Here is a 20,172-nt window from a genome sequence, read left to right on the forward strand (position 1 = left end):
ATTTTTGTTGTTTGTTGTTGTAATACTGACTTAGGCCACAAGAGGCCGAAGTGCACCACCAGCTATACTTTTAATTTCTCAATTCACTCTGAACAGAAGATATGATGTGTTTGGCAGGTTTTAAACATTACAGTCATGACTTCTTTGCTGAAATTAGTATTCCCTGTTTCACAGATAAAAAAATAAGATTATCCAGTTTCCTTTTTCATACCTATTCTTAATTCATAAACACGAGAGATATCACACTTCAAAAATAGATGACCAGATCGCTTTTTGGTCTCTTTCTATTACACCAGCACTTTTCAATAAGAGGTTTTACTTCAATATTGCCCGAGTGGAAAAAGGAGTCTCATGCTGCATGTTTTTTCGTAACATTGATGTGGTTGTGAGAGACCCTACCTGGTCTTTTGGGCCCCGGTGAGGTGTGGGAGCCGATGCCGTGACCCGGCTGCAGCGTGGCGGACGACCCCGGCATGATGGAGTCGTTGCTGCACACTGACAGAGTGTCTGGAAGACAGAGTATTTAAATAAGCTTTTGTTTCAGCCCATGAACTGGTGATATACGGAATATTAACCTGTACTGCTTCATTACATACGTATATTTGACCTCCCTAACAGACACTCTGTACCTTTGTGGTTGTAGATGCCCTCCATCTCCATGGATGAGCGTGAGTGTGCGATGCAGAGCATGGAGCAGGGCACCAGCCCCTCCATGGCGGGGGAGCGGTCTGTGGTGCGGACCAGGCACCAGTCCGGCTTCTCGTGGCAGCGCTCCAGAACCTCCACCGTCTGACCGCGGCGCACCGTCAGCTCGTTGCTGTTGCTCGCCATGAAGTCGTGAATCACCACCGTTAGCTCACAGCCACCGGAGAGCTGAGGGGGGGATTATCAACGTTATAATGATAATAAGATACGATACAATATGATGACATACGATACCATTCCTCATGATACAATGTGACAGAAACGACAACATAACATAAGATAAGATATCATACCAGATATGATATCAATAAGATAAGATACCATACCATATGATATTATACTATACAATATGATGGGTAAAACATAGAGCAGTTGAGTTTACGGATTGAAAAATATGACCAAAGTAGGTACATACTAGGGCTGTACGATATATCTTGTCGTGACGATAATCGCGTTATGCGCATGTGATATTCACATCGCAGGACGTGCAATTAAGTAGGCAAATTAACACGTCATGTTACAATTATTTTGCTGCATGCTACGGCAAACCACCAATCACAATCATTCTTGATCAGATCACAGAAGGATAACCGTGACTAAAACCCTTCATCCGGTTAAATATCGTTAAAAAAATACCAATTGTATACCATTAAAGTTCAAGAAAGGATGGTTTGCGGACAAAAAAAACTGTCTTTTCTTCAATTCCTGTATTTTTTCACATCGTAATATATAACGCAGGGGGAAAAAATATCGCAGTGTCAGTTTTTTCCAGTATCGTGCAGCCCTAGTACATACAATGCAGGTCGTAGACGTTTTTACATGGGTGTCTGACGCATAATTTCTGGTCATCAGTAGGTGTGTGTGTGTGTGTGTGTGTGTGTGTGTGTGTGTGTGTGTGTGTGTGTGTGTGTGTGTGTGTGTGTGTGTGTGCTCACCTTGTCGCTGTCCAGTGTGTTCTGTGAAGTGCGGGATGCCAGAGAGATGGTGTCTGGTTGGCTGCTGCCTTCACCCTGACTGTCCAGGTCCTCTCCGTCCCTAAAACACACACAAAATCATCAATAAAAGGTGCAACGAATTTCCGAGTTGGGCTCCACAATTACATTTAAATTGTCTTAAAATCGCAATATGGACTGATGCAATATTCAAATCACAGGAAGCACAATATTTGTTAAAGGATACATGTGGTAATGGTGGAGCTGCAGAGATATCTCGGCCTACAAATCGTATACTACTGACTTACAAAATAATAGTTTTTGCTACATATCATTACAAAACAATCCCCATTATAATTGTAATATATTTTCCAATGAGACGTATAATTCCAAAATGATCAGTCCCTCTAATATCGTTAAACATGTTGAGATGCAATATCTGCCAAAAGAAGCACAAGCAGTCATTTGTGCAGCCTTACGTAATTCAGAGTGTCTGTGATTATAATAACATCAGTTTCTTGCAGTGTCTCGTGTTTACCTTCCCCTGCCCTTGTGGTGCTTGGCGGTGGTTGTTTTGGGGATATGAATGGGCTCCTTCAGCGCTCCTCTCAGGTGGATGGAGCGCTCCTGAATCACCTCTCTGATGTGTTTGATCCAGTCCTGCTTGTTCTCGATGCTGGACGCCTGTTCGTGTTGAAAACACGTCGAGGGTTAGAGTCATCGGGAAATTCACTTTCTTTGGAATTCTTGTTTCACTCTGGGTGCTTCTCACAAGTCTGAATTTACCTCATCTCTTATCAACTCAATTTCAGATTATTTTATATTATAAAACGGACAAGTCAAATCAAGCAATCTGATTGGTTCTTATCCGTGATATAATGAGCGTATATCACGGGTAGAATTGTAGTTACTTTTCACAAGTCAGTATCCCTCCGCGTCTGAGAAACAGCTACAACCGTTACAACTGTTACATTGCGTCCGTTACGAAACTAACTAACATTTAAGGTTAACTTCGACCTCCGGGGTGGCCTTACGATGGAGGAGTGGATTGAGAAGTGCCTATCTCCAGAAAGCTCCTAAACGACGACATGCAGAGCTACGTGAAGAGCAGGTAGACCAACTGGAAAAGTACCACCATTCAAAAGCTTTCTGATGCGGGTCTTGAAACAAAGCAGAGACGTTATGAACGTTAGTGGCCACAGGTGCGAAAGCTCTCTCCAGAGCTACTGGAAGCCGAATCACGCCCCTTAGCTGTGATATAATGACCATATACCACGGCCTGTCGTGAGCTATTGCTTAAATAATCCTCTCCAGAACTGTGATTCCCAACAATCAACACCATGTCAGATTAACTCAAGTGGATATTGTAGTTTATATATAAATACTATCTATATTAATAAATAGGCGCGTTCACACCGGAGTACTTTTTCCCGTACTTTTCCTTATGTGAGTCTTTTAAATGATTATGCCTGTATTTTCTTTTCTTAAAAATCAGGTTCTAATAAGTCACTTTCCTACCATGATAGCACGCCAGAAAACTTTTCCAAGTCAATTTTTTATTGATATCCACTATAAAATCCTGTGGCGTCCCATCCCCTTGCTTTTTACTGTTCATTTCAACCATTTATATGTTCAGAGATTTAAAAAATGTATCCATTACTGTGGCTAAGTTAACGTTAGCTTAACAATTTCCACTTTTTTTAACAAATGCTTTATCCTATTAGTTATTTTACATATAACAGTTTATTAGCATTACTTTAGCTAACTATATCAACTGTATGGCTAGTTAGGAATCACTGTCTAAAATATTTCACTTTACAATCTTTCATTAGGTTTGAAAAATGGATTTATTTTATGGGTCACATGTGCTGCTTTTGATCATCTAGTTCAGGGATGGGGAAATGGTGGCCCGGCAGCCACCATTTACCGCAAAATAATCTGTGACACGTTTGTGTGTATTGTGTTTGTTTCCCGGGGAAACACTCACAAGAAACACCGGCTGTTGTTATGCCTGCTGTGACGTTAAGTTACCGCCTTTACAAGCTTAAAAGTTGTATTTATCATCTGAATTTGGCGAAACAAGCTTAATATTCTAAAAACCAAGACTTTGTTTATTTGAAATCAGATGAAAACAAACTGTCACGGACTCTGCCGTGTTATCTATGATTACTAAACGCTTTTCATTCATAATTTGAGCGGGAGGGAGGGGGAGCGCTGCTAAGGAACAGCAGAGACGGGTGTCTGTGTTGACATTCCCCTTATTGTGGAATAAGGGGAATGCAGACAGGCTACAAGTGTCTTAGGTTCAAGTTAGACAACTAATGTCTGGGTTAGTGTTCATGACTTCATGTTTATGTCATCTTAATGGTTAATCTCAATGCACACACATTTTCAGTGCTTTCCAATAGTTTTATTCCACTGTTAAATAACCTGTTCAATACAAACATGCCACTTGTGAAAATTAAATAACATTTCTGTGAACTGATATTTGTTTAGTGAGCTTATTAGAGAATGTTCCCTGAAAGATTTTCAAATGTCAATGAAGATGTCAGACTTATGGCGCATTTCCACTGCAGCGGGTAGCCCCGTTTAAGCGCCCTTAAATCGTCCTCAAGTGGCCAGGCCAGTTTTTGGTGGCCTTTCCATGTAGCATAGCACCGGCTAGCGGGTACTTTTTCCGGCCCCATAAAATCGTGGTTCTATCAGGCCAGGGCCAGGGCTGAACTAGTGACGTCAACACTCTCGACTGCTGATTGGTCAGAGAGAATCGTCACAAGATCGTGCGCGAGATCATCCCTAGTGTCGCATATATATCTAGAAGCAAGCTTGCAGCATTTTTATACACAGCATTTTTGTAAACGGAGGAGCTACAAAAATGGCAACGTCAAAGAAAAGCACACCGTGGTCGACCGAGGAGGTGACGACGTTCCTACATCTCATTGGGGATGATCAAATCCAGCGGGAGCTCGACGGAACAACGCGAAATGGGAAAGTGTTCCAGGATGTCTCTGCACAGATCACCCCGCCTACACTGCGTTGCTACCCCAGGTCCTAAACTGTAATGGAAATGCGCCACGGCCTCGGACGGCCAGCGAGGCAGCCCGAGGCCTGAGCGAGGACGCTTAAACGGGGCTACCCCACTGCAGTGGAAATGTGCCATTAGTATATTTGTTAATAATGACATACAACACATGGAATTTGTGTGTGTGTTCCAAGTGAATCTGCGGCCCCCTGGTGGCCAGTACATCAATTATGTGGCCCCCACCACCATCCAAGTTGCCCATCCCTGATCTAGTTCAAGCTATAGATTCAAGAGATGTCAAGAGTTTCAGACTTGTGAGAAGTGAGGGCTGTGTGTCGGGATAGTTCGTACTCACCATGTGTTTGGATCCCTGACTTAGCTTTGAATTTAAAATAGAAAATAGAAAATGTCACTGGTTTGATTATAGCAGATAAACATGATATTTGTTATGCTGACAGAATGATTTGACATGATACAAACGCACAACACTGATATTCTGCCTTGACAGCGCACTGTAGGCCAATTAAATGTGAAGCAGATTGGATGGTTGCGTGTGTGTGTGTGTGTGTGTGTGTGTGTGTGTGTGTGTGTGTAGATTGTTATGAGACACACTTCGTTAACAATGCACATATCACATGACAGCTTCTCAGCGGTTAGTTTGTAAGTCACCAGTAACATTGAGTTGTAATGCTCAGAAATAAACGTGTTAGGAGTTTGGCTTCATGCTGTTCCAACGGCTCACACTAATTCAAATCCATCTGTTCAAAATTCAAAAGGAAAACTCAAAGAAGATTTAAAACTCACCCAGAGAGCTAAATAAGTTAATGCCGTATACATTTCTTTCATAATGCTGTTTGGATCATTAAAGGGTCCCTATTATGCATTTTGGGGTTTTCCTTTTGCTGTATTGTGTTATATAGGTTTATGTGCATGTAAATGGTCTGCTTATGTTTACTTCCATAACTTAGTGACATCACTATGTAACACTAGCGTTTTCCATTGGCGCTCCAATACATTATGCGTGATAGGTTAAGGGGCGGGACATCTCTAAGCAGTTGACCAATCACAACAGAGCCAGCCAGCTAAAATAACGACCTTTATGAAAATGAAAGCATGTAAGCACAACATACTAATATGAAACCTGATAATGAGCATAACAGAAAGCTTGTTTTTCAGTTAGAGAATGGCGACTAGTCATTTTGTAAAGTGGCATAAAGCCAGGATGGGAGACTGTGGGCGTTCAGGGGTTGAATCAGTGTCAGCAGCGTTGGTGGAAGCATGTCAGCCTACAGAGAGCATTAGAGATACAAACATCCAGAGAAAGTACAGCCGCACATATACAGATGTGCCTGTGTTGGTTAACGGATGGATCAAAGCAGAGGACAGAGAGACACAAGAAAGAAGACAGAAATCAGGAGGAGAAGAAGAGAGGAGTTTGTCACTACAGAAAGCTGCTCATGCAATCAAAGGAGACGTCAGAAAATACAATACAGGACGGCAGAGAATGTGAGTGTGTTGAATATGAAGAGGAGAGCGAAAACTGGGCCAGACCAATACACAGTTTTTCAAAAGCATTGTTTCACAATCATATATAGATCCGTCAGTGGCTTCCAAGACTTTTACTTTGCTGCGATTTTAGCGTTCTGCTTTGGAAAATCAGTATTGGTCAAACCCTTAAAGACGAAGAAAAAGTGAGGATGTGTTTTACCTTGAGCACAATCTTGTTGTCGGACGTCGGGGTGCGTCCCACCCACAGAGCAAACTTACAGGGGTCTCCTTCGACGTGCTCCGTCACCCCCAACTCTGACGTCTGGGGAAAGAGACAGGGACGATGTGAGAAGATCAGAGATATCAGCGGTACAATGGCTGTTGAAAAAAATTCTTGCTCCAGATAATGTGTTATTTCTTGAGTTATCTGAGACGGTGTTGATTCAGGAAGGGTCAATAAGATTTAACTACAGTACTGAAAGTGATGACATGAGGCACAAAGGAACATTTTAAATGCTACTAATGTCAACTACAAATCACAAAACGTCTATAAACACTCAAAAACAACCCTTAATACATTTAATTATTTTAAACTCAAGCTTTTTACTGGGAGATTCTGACATTCACCATGTTACTCTACGTAGGATTTTGAAGCTTAAAAAAAAAGTTAGTCATTTGAGTATTGATATGTTTGTAAAGAAGCATAATGGGCTGTCAAAATAAACAAATTCAATCATCAATTCATCAACAAGGAACCAGTAAAAGCAGCTGTAATACTAAATATGACGGCTGCTTGCTTGCCGTTTACTTCCTGCCAAAGCACCTCCACTTATCTTTTACATTTGTAGCGCAATGCCCCGCGCTCTTCAGACTTTTGTTTAGATATCCTTGACTTAATTTCAATGTCTGTGTTTGCACACGGCCCTGCAGTCTCAAGCTCCTAAAAAGGTTTTATCGTTTTAAGAACACAGTTATAAACAATTATGCAAATTAAGAACGATTTCATGAATCATTTCTAACAACCTTTTTTTCAAGGACATATTTAAGATGAAGATATTAGTGATCTAGACCTAATTATCTTAATTCAGTTACTCTAATCAATCAGATGCATGTTATCCAAATACCTTTCACTGCGTACAGTGCACCATCGTCTACTTACAAAGAGTTTGCTCTTGTAGATGTATTTGCTCCTGCCATTTGAGTCCTTGACCTCCTTGCTGAAGATGAGGGACATCTCAAAGAGGAAGAGGTGGCGCTCCCGACCCTTTCGGATCAGAGTCTTTGGATCCCACACCTGGAAGGAATCCTGGAGAATGAGCTCGCCCTGGGATTCCAGGTTTTCATCGAAACCTGGGAGAAAGAGAGGGTTTTAGAATGTTTACTTGATTTATGAAGAGATTTAATTCAACAGACAGTAAGAGATCAGAGCCACATAAATAACGAGTGTTACCTTCCAGCATGGAGAGGTGCATGGCATCGTTGGCTTTCTTAGGGACACTGAGCATCACCTCCAGGCCGTCCTTTATTTCTCCTTTCCCTTCTTCACAGCAAGTCAGCAGCTCCTAAAAACACACACACAATCAAACAAGGAACTAATAGAGACGGCCACCACAGCAGTGAGATTTGAAGGAGTGTTACCTTCAGCAGGAGCTGGTATTTGGTGATTCTCTGCACAGGTTTGATCAGATAGGAGGAGATGGAGTTGGCCAGTCGGTGCCTCTGTTGAATTTCCTGTAGAGAGAAGAACCGTGGTGTGATTGCATGTAGATGGAAAAACATTGAATATTGAAGAAACGGTCGTTGGTGATACTCACATCAAAGTAGTTCCCAGCATGCTCTAGGATGAGCTGGGTGGAGTCGGGCTTGTTCTTACAGTAGTTCACATACATCTGGAACTTATCAGCCTAGAGGAGGGAGAGAGATGTTTACAATAGTTGTAATATTAATAGCATACTTTAAGGACATACCAGGCAGCTTATTGCAGCGACACATAACCTGCATGCTCTCTGACTGGCAGAATAAACTCTAAATGAAAATATTAAAGTATAAAACAATATATCCAGTGTTGATTTTATCTAAAGGAAACGGATACAAAATATATTTTTGTCGAATAGTAGGTCTGGGAACACATTTTAAATTGGGTTTATCATTAATAATATCAACAATATCAATAATTATAAGGGTCTTGTCCACAAAAGTAGAAATGTGGCATCCCAGGCGAAAGCACATCATACTCAGTCACAATACATACAGTAAATAATGTGTGATAAAAATGTGATTGGTGTTTTAGCAAAGATACAATTATTTGATGTTGCTGAATTGGCTCAATAATATCTTACGAAGGTCAGTTTTATGACTTCTTTAAAGATGCTGGTGAACAAATGATACGTACCCATGTGACAAAGCAATGCCCAACATCCTCCGGTAGCTGCTCATATTTCTCCAACTCTTTGAGGAAGATACTGACGATAAAAAAAGCAGTATTAAAATGTGACAAACACAAAAGACCTTCAAAAAGGAATGACTAGTTATATTTCAAATAGAATCTAACACTCTGTATACAGCTTTACAGAGGCATCTAATATATGAAGCTGCTAGAGACTGAACTGTCTTTTCATGTTTTTCATATTAATTAATATTATATTTTGTATTTAAAACTTGATTTAGTTTATTCTGGATCTGTTTAAAATGTGATCTTATTGACAAAGTCCTCAAAGTTGTTTCTTACTTATGGTGGAACTCGTATAGGTCCTGCATGTTTCCAAAGATGATGTGCTCCTTGTTGATGATCCCTGGAGGAATCTCCTCCACGCCGCTGGTCATCTCCCACAGGTAGGTCTGAAAGAGACACAAAAGACAGGATTTAAAACAGGTTTTTCTGATTCCTTTCCAGATTAAGTGTGAAAAGCTGTTGCACAACGGTGGCATCAGCAGGTTAACAGCGGTGGGTTGTGAAGCTGAACTCACATCCATGCACTCCCGCAGGTCTCGCACGTAGGCTTTCTCCGTCTGAATCAGCTCTGCCATGATGAACCTGGACACACACGCACACTTCATTTGTACAAAGTCCTCATGCACATAATGATAAATCACCAGCGTCAACCGCTCTCTTTCAGCCCGTCGCCTTAACCCATCTACATGAATGAATAATGAATGAGGGCCATAACACTGAGTTGGTCATAAAGCATCCTGAACGACTGAAATCACGGAGGAGGAGGTTTAAATCACGCAAATCCATTATGTGCCAGATTTAAATTGAACTCACTCTCAGAACCACTCACAGGTATAGAGCAAGTATGACTACAGTGCTGACGTTACTGTCGACAAGGACAGAGACGGGCATAATAATCATTCTTTAAAGAGACCAACTTAGTTAGCGTTGGTCTGCTCTGCTGCAAATGTTGGCACTGGGCCAACTATTTAATTACACGTCCAAACAAACAATAGAACATATTTCCAAGAAGGGGAAATGTAATCAAATATATGCTGACTTGCTACTAGTTGTATAGTTGGTAGGCATAGCACGTACTGCTTTTAGCTACATGCTAAACACTTTTATTTGGCAAAATGTAAATACTTTTTTAATGTGCTGTATTATAGGAACTAGCTTTTTATTTTTAAATATATTTTTGTATATTGTATCGACATATTGAGTAGATGAAAATAACGCAAAAACATTTAAAGACAATTCCATAAAATACAAAATAAAGAAGAAATAAATTAAAAAAATAAAAATAATTGTATAAAGTGATTTAAGTAGATAATTCAGTTTTTGGGGAAAAGACAACAACTAAGAAATGATTTAGAAAATGTCTGTTTGTGATTATAACTGCTTTAAACTATAACCGAAAATTCAGTAGTGTGAATAAACAGGAAGTGGTGACATACTCCTTCCTCCGCGCCGACTTGCGTTTCTCCTCGTTGAGCTCGTGAGCGGCATCGCGCAGTTTGACCTCTGACCCCGGAGCTGTGGCGGGGATGATATCCAGCTGGAGATCCTTACTCTGAGAAGAGCACAGACAAATGAATACGTGACTTTAAGAGGCAGGCGTAACTTCAATGATGTGATTTTCTACCAAAAAGTATGAGCACGTACGGCCTTGTTAGAGTCCGAGGAGATGCCGAGGGCTTTCTCCAGGCTGCAGCGGTACTTGTCCATGCGCAGGGAGAAGTCTCGGTAGCGCTTGTCCACAGCCGTCACCCATTTCTTGATCTCTCCAGCGTGACTGTGGCCTTTCTCACAGAAGCCGTCAGCCAGCTGGATCAGCAGCTTGACACGCTCCTTAGTTTGCTGAAGGAGAGGGGGGGAATACAGAGTGTTATAAGTACACACACACATAGCGACATGTATCCGTGTGTGTGTGTGTGTGTGTGTGTGTGTGTGTGTGTGTGTGTGTGTGTGTGTGTGTGTGTGTGTGTGTGTGAGGTGTGAGAGAGAGAGGCCAACCTTGGCTGTGATGTGGAAGTCCTCGTGCTCCTTCAGCAGCTCCTGTGTGTGGTGGATACTCGAGCCGGTGGAGGTGTGTGTGGAGAGGTAAAACTCCCCGGTGTCATGAATCCACTCGAGAGCCTGAAGACACCAAAACACACACACACACACACTGTCAGATCACAAGAGAAAGCAGTGTATATCCACGGGTATGAAGGTATATAACTTCAGATCAGTGATGTACATTTCCACTGTACTTTACTAAATGGTGAGGTACCGAATTTCATTGTATTCCCTTTCCTGCTTGACCTTTATCCACTAAATGTATCTGCCGGATTTAGTCACTTTGGAGCTCCAGTCAGATTTATTGTAACATTATTTCAAAATAATGTATCATGTGTTATTAAAGGTTAAAATAAAATAGTATTGATCCCTTGGTGAATTTAACAAGGCTCTTCTACCAGCTGCAGCATGAACCCGTTAATGCCTCGATGGCTATAATCGAATAATATACTTTATACATTATTCTGCATAACAAATACTTATCAAAACAAGTAAAGATCGGAGTACTTCCTCCACCTCTGCTTCAGCTACACAAGTGTCAGTAAAATAAATGCAGGTGTGTGTATTTGTGTTTCCTGTACCTGTTTGGCGCTGCGTTCAAACACCACGTACTGCTGACACTGGTCCAGCCGCCGCTTCCTCATCGTCCAGAAGTGGAGGACACGGTTCTCTCTCTGCAGCAGCTCATTGAGGATGTCTGAAAAACAACAGAAAACAGAACAGATTCATCACAAGTTCCCAACTATGCAGGAAATTTGCACCAAGTATTGGCTATAAAGAAAGTATATTACATAACAATAATGTGTTGATTTAGTCAAATCCTATCCTTTTTCAGCATCTTGTAAAAACACCTTTATTCAATGCTCTTAATAAATAACTGTTTCCATCTCTTACTTTTAACCTGCTGTTCTGGTGCTTTCACATGGCTCATCATCCCCGGCATGTTGACGCTGTTCCTGTGCATGTACTTCAGGAAGACGTCTGCGTTTCTTCTGGCCAGAGTGCATGCCTGGTAGGAATATTAACACACACTGAAATCAGAGGTGGAACTTGACACTATTCTAAGGGGCCATATTGATCATGTTGTGCGTTACCTTGAGGAAAGCCTCCTTCTGCTCCAAGTGTTTGCTGATCATGGGGCTGACGTGGTCCGTCTCACAGTTGGGTCCCAGTTTGTCAGCTCCTCCGCACCAGTCCTCCTCTCTCTTGTACTCCTGCTCCAGGCTCTCCAACACACTGCACACCTGAGGGGACACACTCACTTAGTCTGGGGAACACAGGAGTTATGGTCAGGGGTGCACATAACTTTTTTGCCCTGGTTCACAAAGGAGCACCTGGAGATGTTGCTTGGTGCTCATCCTTAAAATGAAATTAACTGTAACTTTTGAGGGGTCTTGACTTTATTTGCCAGACACACGGCACCTGCAAGAGGTGAACACGGAGAACACACAGTTGCAGAGGTGCACACAAGACAAACATTAGCACGACCAGTAATCCTACAAGCTGTCATCACTACCCTCCTGACTGTTCTCCTCACTGTCTTCCTCTCTGTCAGACATGGTAGCTGATGATGTAGGCCTACTTCTTTCTCTCTGGTTGAGTCTGCGATTAGCTGCTGGTTTTGGGTCGAAAGTCTCTGTTGTCATCTTAGACAAGTGGATGTAATTAAATAAGTATGTGAACATAACCAATAACCTACCATAGCCAATAACAAATTAATGTAACTTATTTTATTTGTGTTGTTTATTCATATCTTATTTTACCTTAACATTTATTCATTTATGCATTTTTTTTTATCTCCAGTTTTAAAGGATATGTTTGGTTACTGTCCTATAGTATACATTGGAATGATTTCAAACCTGTTTATCCCAATAATTATAAAGGAGTGCCTTGGAAATATGTGCTTACATAAATTGTGACCAAACCGTTTGAACTTAGACTAAAGTGAACTATCTAAACACTCAAAGAGTCCTTTACCTCACTGAGCTGTAGTTATCAGCCTCTCAGTCTGACTGGAGAGGACTCTCCCTCCACATTATTGTAGAAACATCTTCTTCTTATATCCGTTAAAGCAGCTAGCACCAGATGCTAATAACAACAGCGCCGGTACCGGTGCACCCTCCCTCTCTCTCTCTCCCTCGCATTTTGGCTGTGAGCTGCGGGCGCCAGATAAGCCAACATCCCCCACTTTCATTACGTACAGCGCCCATTGTACAGGGCAAATGAAACGTGTAACCGGGGTGAAAAGGGTGTTACATTTACTTAATTGTGAATATCGTTACATCAAGGCCGAAAATTAGGATGAGCCCCAACGGTCAAAAATGTTTTTTTTCCTCCCAGAGCTGCCAGCGCAGCACCCCCCAGATCTGGCGCCATAGGCGAACATCTATTACGCCAGTGCTACGGGCCGGCTCTGAGTTCATATCATAGGTTCATATGCAACTCGCAAATATATTTCTCTCTCTTCTCTTTTCTCTCTTCTCTTCTCCCTCTCTCTCTCAATGTTGGTACGCAAATGCGCCTTTTTTCAAATGACACGGTGCGCACCTGCGCACCAGTTATGTGCAGCCCTGGTTATGGTGGAGAAGTCACATTGAGTTCTGGAGACTCCTACCTGTTCAGAGGTCTTGTAGAAGGCCACTGAGGCGTTGACCAGCTTGAGTCTGTCCTCCATCTTCAGCATGAGCTGCTGCCAGTGGGAGGCCACGCTCTCCGCACAGTCCCTAATCAGGTCCATGTCGTAGTGGTTGGCCTGGAGCAGAGCCTCGGCCTTCTGCTGGACCTGCAGCGCACTCTGGTGGGTTTTCTGCACACAGGGAAGAAATGGAGAGAGGATGGGGTTAGAATGACAGAAAATATTGAGCAATAAGGTATGTCAAATCGACAGGTTAGGGTTAGAAACTGATGGGGTAAATACACACTGTCTCACCTCAATGGCGTGTTGAAACTGTTCGTGTTCTCTCTGCAGCTGCTCAGCCTCCTGCAGCGAGCTGGCTGTTATGAGACCGGCGTTCAGCATCGACTCGCCGTTTCGAATCCAACCCAGAACCTACAAAAAAAAGACGGAAGCTGTATTCAAATCTGACCAATTCCAATGTTATTACTACTTCAATAAAAATTCCAGACACAGTGGAAACCTCTCAGTACTGTGTCCGTCCGTGTTAAGCTGAAAAATGTAAAATAAATAAACTACTGTGCAATGTATAATTCAAATACATTGTAATACATTACAGAACCTACTGTTTACCTGCACTTGTCCGCCGTAACCTTCGTTCCCTCTCCCCCTCTACCTTTGCCTCGTTGGTGCTCTCAGCCCTCCCTTCCTCTGATTCGTTCCATCTCCTGCCTCCAAACTCTGCTGCAGAAACTCTCCTCTCTACTCTCTCATCCACTCTGGACTCGCTCTGTCCTCTCACATCTCGGCAGGCTCGTCAGTCCCCTCCTGCTCCCTGGCTAAATGATGCACTGCGTGCTAATAGAACCGTCCTTATGGCAGCAGAGCGGAAATGGTGGAAATCCAAACACCGTGACGACCTCCTAACCTATCAAGCTCTCCTCTCCTCTTTCTCTGCTTCGATCTCTCAGGCAAAAAGCACTTTCTTTCAAGATAAGATCCAATCTTCCTATTCCAATCCTAAAAAACTATTTTCCATCTTCTCCACCCTCTTGGACCCTCCAAAGCCCCTCCCCCCTCCTCACTTCTGTCAAGCGACTTTGTTACCCACTTTGAAAAAAAGGTTGATGATATTCACTCTTCTTTTTCTGACTCACCTTTACTCACCGCTGGGTCACCAGACCCTCCTTCCACCAACACACTTACCTCCTTTTCCCCTCTCTCTCCAAGTGAGGTTCTTACCCTCATTACCTCTGCCCGCCCTACCACCTGTCCTCTGGACCCTATCCCTTCAAACCTCCTTCAGACTATCGCTCCTGATATTCTACCGTTTCTCACCCATTTCATCAACACTTCTCTAACTTCTGGTCACTTTCCAAACAGTCTCAAGGAGGCAAGAGTAAACCCTCTCCTAAAGAAACCCACTCTCAACCCGTCTGATGTTATAAACTACAGGCCTGTCTCTCTCCTCCCGTTCCTGTCTAAATCACTTGAACGCGCTGTCTTTAAACAACTCTCCTGTTATCTCAATCAGAACAACCTTCTGGATCCGCACCAGTCTGGTTTCAAGGCAGGTCACTCCACAGAAACTGCTCTCATTGCTGTCACGGAGGAACTGCACACTGCCAAAACTGCATCCCTCTCCTCTGTCATCATCCTATTGGACCTGTCTGCTGCATTCGACACGGTGAATCATCAGATCCTCCTTCGCACTCTCCAAAAACTTGGAGTTTCAGGCTCTGCACTTTCCCTCCTCACCTCATACCTGAAAGACCGCACCTACAGGGTGACTTGGAGAGGGTCTGAGTCCGACCCTTGTCAATTAACTACGGGGGTCCCTCAGGGCTCTGTTCTTGGTCCCCTCCTCTTCTCCCTGTACACAAACTCGCTCGGATCAGTCATTAGCCCGCATGGTTTTTCTTACCACTGCTACGCTGATGACACCCAATTAATTCTGTCCTTTCCCCGCTCAGAGACCCAGGTCGTTGCACGCATCTCTGCTTGTCTAGCTGACATCTCTCAGTGGATGTCTGCTCATCACCTCAAGCTCAACCTTGACAAGACTGAGCTGCTCTTCCTCCCGGGAAAAGATTGTCCCACTCTTGACCTAACAATCAACATCGGCACCTCAGTTGTTTCCCCGACTCAGACTGCAAGGAATCTGGGTGTGACCCTAGATAACAACCTGTCCTTCACTGCAAACATCGCTGCTACAACCCGTTGCTGCAGATACACGCTTTACAACATCAGGAAGATACGTCCCCAGCTGACTCAGAAAGCGACTCAGGTTCTGGTCCAGGCTCTCGTCATCTCACGCCTAGACTACTGCAACTCCCTCCTGGCTGGTCTACCTGCATGTGCCATCCGACCTCTGCAGCTCATCCAGAATGCAGCGGCTCGTCTGGTCTTCAACCTTCCTAAATTCTCCCACACCACTCCGCTCCTCCGCTGCCTTCACTGGCTTCCGGTAACTGCTAGAATCCACTTCAAGACACTGGTACTTGCTTACCATGCTGTGAATGGATCTGGCCCTTCCTACATCCAGGACATGGTTAAACCGTACACCCCAGCGCGTGCACTACGCTCTGCATCAGCCAAACGACTCGTTGCGCCCTCGCTGCGAGGGGGACCCAAGTTCCCATCGGCGAAAACACGTGGGTTTGCTATCCTGACTCCAAGATGGTGGAATGAGCTCCCCATTGACATCAGGACGGCAGATAGCTTGCACATCTTCCGGCGCAAACTGAAAACTCATCTCTTTCGACTCCACTTCGAGCGATAGAACTATTAACGAAGCACTTATATACTAATAAAGGACTGGCTTACCTAAAGCCAGTTGAGTAGCACTTGAAATGTTTGGCTCTATGAAACCTGATGTAATTATATGATTCTGTTTTCTTCAAGGTTGTGTCTTCCTGGTCGAATGTACTTATTGTAAGTCGCTTTGGATAAAAGCGTCAGCTAAATGCAATGCAATGTAATGTAATGTTATAAAATATGGATTACATAAATTGGTACATGTGTATATATACATTTCAGCCTGCAGATGGCGCCCTGCCTCAGGTGTAGCTCTGTGTTTCTCACCTGCTTGACCTCGGCCTGCAGGTGCCTCAGCTGGACGCACTGCTCCAGGTGTCGTCGGTGCTGCTCGGCAGCCAGGTCCAGTTCTTGCTGCTTCTCGTGGAGAAACTCCAGCAGGTCCTGAACCCGCGTCGCCATGTCAACGTCCCGGTCGCACAGCAGCTCCACGCCTGCAAGGGAAACACACAGCGAGGTTAGACAGAAGATAAGATGATGATGGAAATTGCACAAAAATGACCACAATATATCAAAATAGAGTTATAAATACAGCATGTTTACGTATACATTTATATATTCAGTTTAATATTTAATATTTAATAAGTATCTGTCAGATACTTATGTATATATAATAACTTGCTTTATATCTTGTTATTGTTAATTTGTAAATTCAACATGTATATTTTCTACTTTCTGGTTTAATTCTAGTCTTTTAATTTGTATTGTACAATGCCATGTCTTTTTATGCTGCTGCAACAAAAAATACATAATATCTTATCTTAGAAATAAGAGAGCAAAATGAAACGGCAACTAAAGTAAGATACCTTCAGTGAACAGTTACATTGCACACTACTTTGAAAATAAAAATGCTACTTTATGTTCAAATGAGTAATAATCCACATTGTTATTGTTATCAGCGTTTTCTCTTCACACGTCAAATACCCAAATCTCTAATTAGTAATCACATTGGCATTAGTCCTACCAAACAAACCTCCTTTATAATAACCGCTCTTTGAATAATGTTATCAGCACGTTTCCATACACGTGACATGATGTAACCGTGCTTTGTGTGGTTTTACAGAGCACCTATTAGCATGTGAGATCACAGGTGAGTTATTATAGTTGGTGAGTGGGAGCCTCATCACAAACACCGACCGAAGCTGACCCGCGACACCTACACTGTATCAATATTATACTAATGTAGCCAACACAGAGATACGTGCAGCAGCAGTGAACAGGAGCTGTATCCTGATGAAACCCTCAGTCGCACCATGACTGGCGTCTGATGAGGCGACAAACATCTCTTCACCTCTACGGCACAGCGTTTGAGATTGACTAGCTTATAAAAGCAGTATCACAGGAAAAGAGAAACAAAACTACTTTAGGAATTCACAAGACATTTATAAGCATTTTATGCCTAGAAAGAAACCTGGGGAAGCAGAGTACAGCATGAATGAGCCTCAAACTCTGAAATGAGTCAGCATTTTACCACCATCGGTTCCCTCGTTTTGAGGTCACCCTTTATTTGGCTAGATTGAAATAAGATCTGTGTTTAACACAAGTTTAAGAGATTCTAACGTTTTGTTCTATGAAATGAAATACATCAGTAAAATACCCCACTGGTGAATGTCCAAAGAAATGTGTAAAAACTACAGCTGTTTAAAAAGTGCCTAATTGAGACTACTGAACGTCATCAAGGCAAACATTAGCTACCTTTAGCATAGCGGTGGTGAGGTGTCATGTGACCATAATGCAGTTCCTTAATAGCCACGTGTTGTTTTAATGTGGCAATTGCATTAACTCTTTTAAAATCATAAAAGCAGTGTTAATATATAGAGATTATTCTGCTGAAAAAAACATGTAAGTATCAAATATGTGTGTTTTCCACAAATCCATTTTCAGCAGTATTCCAAAATCCAATGGTAAATCCCATTGCTTTATGACAAGGGACATCTTGCAATGCTTACTTCTGGGTCGGCCTACAAACTACGTCATCACTGCACCACCGAAACAAATTCTAACTGAAGGTAAGCTACCAAAAGAGGACATACCAATGGACACAAGGAAAGTGATTGTGAGCCGACCGCTTTGTTTTTGGTTCCTTATAACAGCAGCGACAGTGTTGGCGTTGCACTCACCAGAGGCCTGCACCTCGTTGACGTACTGCAGCAGCTCCTGGCCCTGGTGGATGACATCGAAGGTGAGGTTGTTCATGGTCAGGGCTTTGTCAGCGTGGTGCTGCAGCCGCTGCTCGGCCAGCGTCAGATCCTCCGTGTCGAATTCTGTCATCTGACCCGTCAGCTCCTCGTTCCACGACTCCAGGTCAGAGATGATCTGAGGGAGGACAAGCGATTCCATTTGAACGAGGCTAAACACATATGTATCCACAATGCTGAAAGGACAATGGATCTGAAGTAGTAACACTTCTAACGCATACATTTTCTAAACTGTATTACAACTTTTAGCTTTCTTAGGTAGATTGTCTTAGAGATTGTAGCACTAAGTTTGCTTCAGGACTAGTCACATCTTTACTATTTTAATTAGTTAAAATGTCTAAGATTAACCACAAGTCACTCAGACACACACGGCCTCTCTCCTCCCAGGAAGACTCACGTCGATGGCGTCCCTCTCGAAGATGCGCAGCTGCAGGAAGAGCTCCAGTTTGATCTTCCTCTCCTGGAAGAGCTCCTCCATCTGGGCCTGGGCCTCGTCCAGCTGCTGCAGCACGCTCTCGATGTGGTTGATGGAGCTGTTGTGGGGCGTCTTGTTGCTGGAGATGGCCGAGTCCCTGCAACAGAAACGCACAAACAGCCGTAAAGACACAGCGGGGCAGGATGCCAGGAGATCTTCAAGACTGCTGCCTCAGTGGCCGACTCAGCGGTTAAACAGCAACGCAGTACTTTCAAGAAAGGAAGATAATGTTAGTTTAAATTGTGGAAGTCTGCATGAAGAAAATAGGGACAATTTCACCTTTCAAATGTAATTGTTCAATGCTGGATTTTGTAGAGTAGGCTTTTTATGTTATGATTGCTTTTATAACATATTTTAACTTGTGTACTACAGCTTATCAGCAAATAGTCTTTATGCAACTCTCAATAACGTCCCACACATTATTTAACAATCTGCTGTCTTTTAATTTTGTTTTTGTTTTTGTTGTGTCAGTCCAAATCCCAAAGATACTCAGATGTATATGAAATAACAAAAAAGATAAATGAAGACAATATTTCCATATTTGTAAGGGTGTAGCAGTACTTTCTGCAATTCATTGTATGAAAAAATACTTTGAAAAATATTATTTACACATCGCAAGTATTATTCTTGGGTCAAGATTACCCCTTTTATAAGCACATATTACTTTTGTGATATTGATTTACTTTTTCAATAACATGTTTTAAGTATCGTTCCATATGTTGCTTTTGTTCATTGTTATATTTATAAAACGGTTGCACCACAATGAATTCCTTCTGAAAACATTTCGTCCGACTACAGCATACTAAGAGAGTCTGAAATCAGATTTCTAATAAAAGGAGAAACGCTGGTGCACACAATGTGGACGGCAGATTGAGTGTGAGAGTGAAACAGATCATACTCTCTGATTCATCAATCTGACAGATGCAAACATGCATGATGCACGAACACCAGTGAGTTTACAGAGAGCACAATATGAGTAAGCAATAGCCGTCACATTGATCCTGATTGGCTTCAGGTTGATTATTCTGCGTGACAGATGCACGCCCACACTCAACACTCATATGTTTCTGGACTGCGCAAGGTTTATATTTATTTTAGTTTACAGCCTAGTTTCATGCCAGAAGCAGACTCTAGTGGGCACTGGGCAGGTCAATGAGTTTAAAATGACGTGACACCAGTTAGACAACGGGAGGTCTCCAAGGTGGTACCAAAATGTTTTTCTGATGGTATTTCTACATGTGTTTATTTATAATGCAGGTCGAAGTGTTTAAAGGTCCCATGTCATGGCCATTTCTACTGATCATAATTCCATTGTTGAGGTCTACTAGAATACATTTAAATTGTGCAATTTTCCAAACTCACATTGGTTTCTCATACAGCATCTCTGTATAGTATGTGTATTCACTCTCTGTCCTAAACGGCTTGTTGG

At 42.6% G+C, this 20,172-nt stretch overlaps 1 protein-coding gene across 6 annotated transcripts in view; it reads right to left on the reverse strand.

Annotated features, from left to right (window-relative positions):
• The window catches only part of LOC117563062 (triple functional domain protein-like), a 108,173-nt gene that overhangs the window by 21,046 nt on the left and 66,955 nt on the right, over nucleotides 1-20,172 (reverse strand). For all 6 annotated transcript variants that reach the window (XR_004571652.1, XM_034241225.1, XM_034241224.1 and 3 more), the window contains 24 exons: nucleotides 18,666-18,840; nucleotides 18,191-18,386; nucleotides 16,338-16,504; nucleotides 13,569-13,688; nucleotides 13,254-13,445; nucleotides 11,734-11,883; nucleotides 11,534-11,648; nucleotides 11,221-11,336; nucleotides 10,595-10,717; nucleotides 10,244-10,438; nucleotides 10,036-10,151; nucleotides 9,115-9,181; nucleotides 8,876-8,985; nucleotides 8,540-8,609; nucleotides 7,962-8,051; nucleotides 7,786-7,878; nucleotides 7,598-7,709; nucleotides 7,307-7,497; nucleotides 6,368-6,469; nucleotides 5,015-5,038; nucleotides 2,176-2,321; nucleotides 1,641-1,740; nucleotides 630-873; nucleotides 400-507 (listed from right to left, as the gene is read on the reverse strand). Coding sequence is in view for 5 of the 6 variants with exons in the window: in XM_034241225.1 (XP_034097116.1) it covers nucleotides 400-507; nucleotides 630-873; nucleotides 1,641-1,740; nucleotides 2,176-2,321; nucleotides 5,015-5,038; nucleotides 6,368-6,469; nucleotides 7,307-7,497; nucleotides 7,598-7,709; nucleotides 7,786-7,878; nucleotides 7,962-8,051; nucleotides 8,540-8,609; nucleotides 8,876-8,985; nucleotides 9,115-9,181; nucleotides 10,036-10,151; nucleotides 10,244-10,438; nucleotides 10,595-10,717; nucleotides 11,221-11,336; nucleotides 11,534-11,648; nucleotides 11,734-11,883; nucleotides 13,254-13,445; nucleotides 13,569-13,688; nucleotides 16,338-16,504; nucleotides 18,191-18,386; nucleotides 18,666-18,840 (3,122 nt within the window). In the remaining variant the exon portion in view is untranslated. The remainder of the gene's footprint in view (nucleotides 1-399; nucleotides 508-629; nucleotides 874-1,640; nucleotides 1,741-2,175; nucleotides 2,322-5,014; nucleotides 5,039-6,367; nucleotides 6,470-7,306; nucleotides 7,498-7,597; nucleotides 7,710-7,785; nucleotides 7,879-7,961; nucleotides 8,052-8,539; nucleotides 8,610-8,875; nucleotides 8,986-9,114; nucleotides 9,182-10,035; nucleotides 10,152-10,243; nucleotides 10,439-10,594; nucleotides 10,718-11,220; nucleotides 11,337-11,533; nucleotides 11,649-11,733; nucleotides 11,884-13,253; nucleotides 13,446-13,568; nucleotides 13,689-16,337; nucleotides 16,505-18,190; nucleotides 18,387-18,665; nucleotides 18,841-20,172) is intronic.

Source organism: Gymnodraco acuticeps, unplaced genomic scaffold (genome assembly GCF_902827175.1).
Source record: "Gymnodraco acuticeps unplaced genomic scaffold, fGymAcu1.1, whole genome shotgun sequence".
In the NCBI taxonomy this organism is placed as follows: Eukaryota; Metazoa; Chordata; class Actinopteri; order Perciformes; family Bathydraconidae; genus Gymnodraco; species Gymnodraco acuticeps.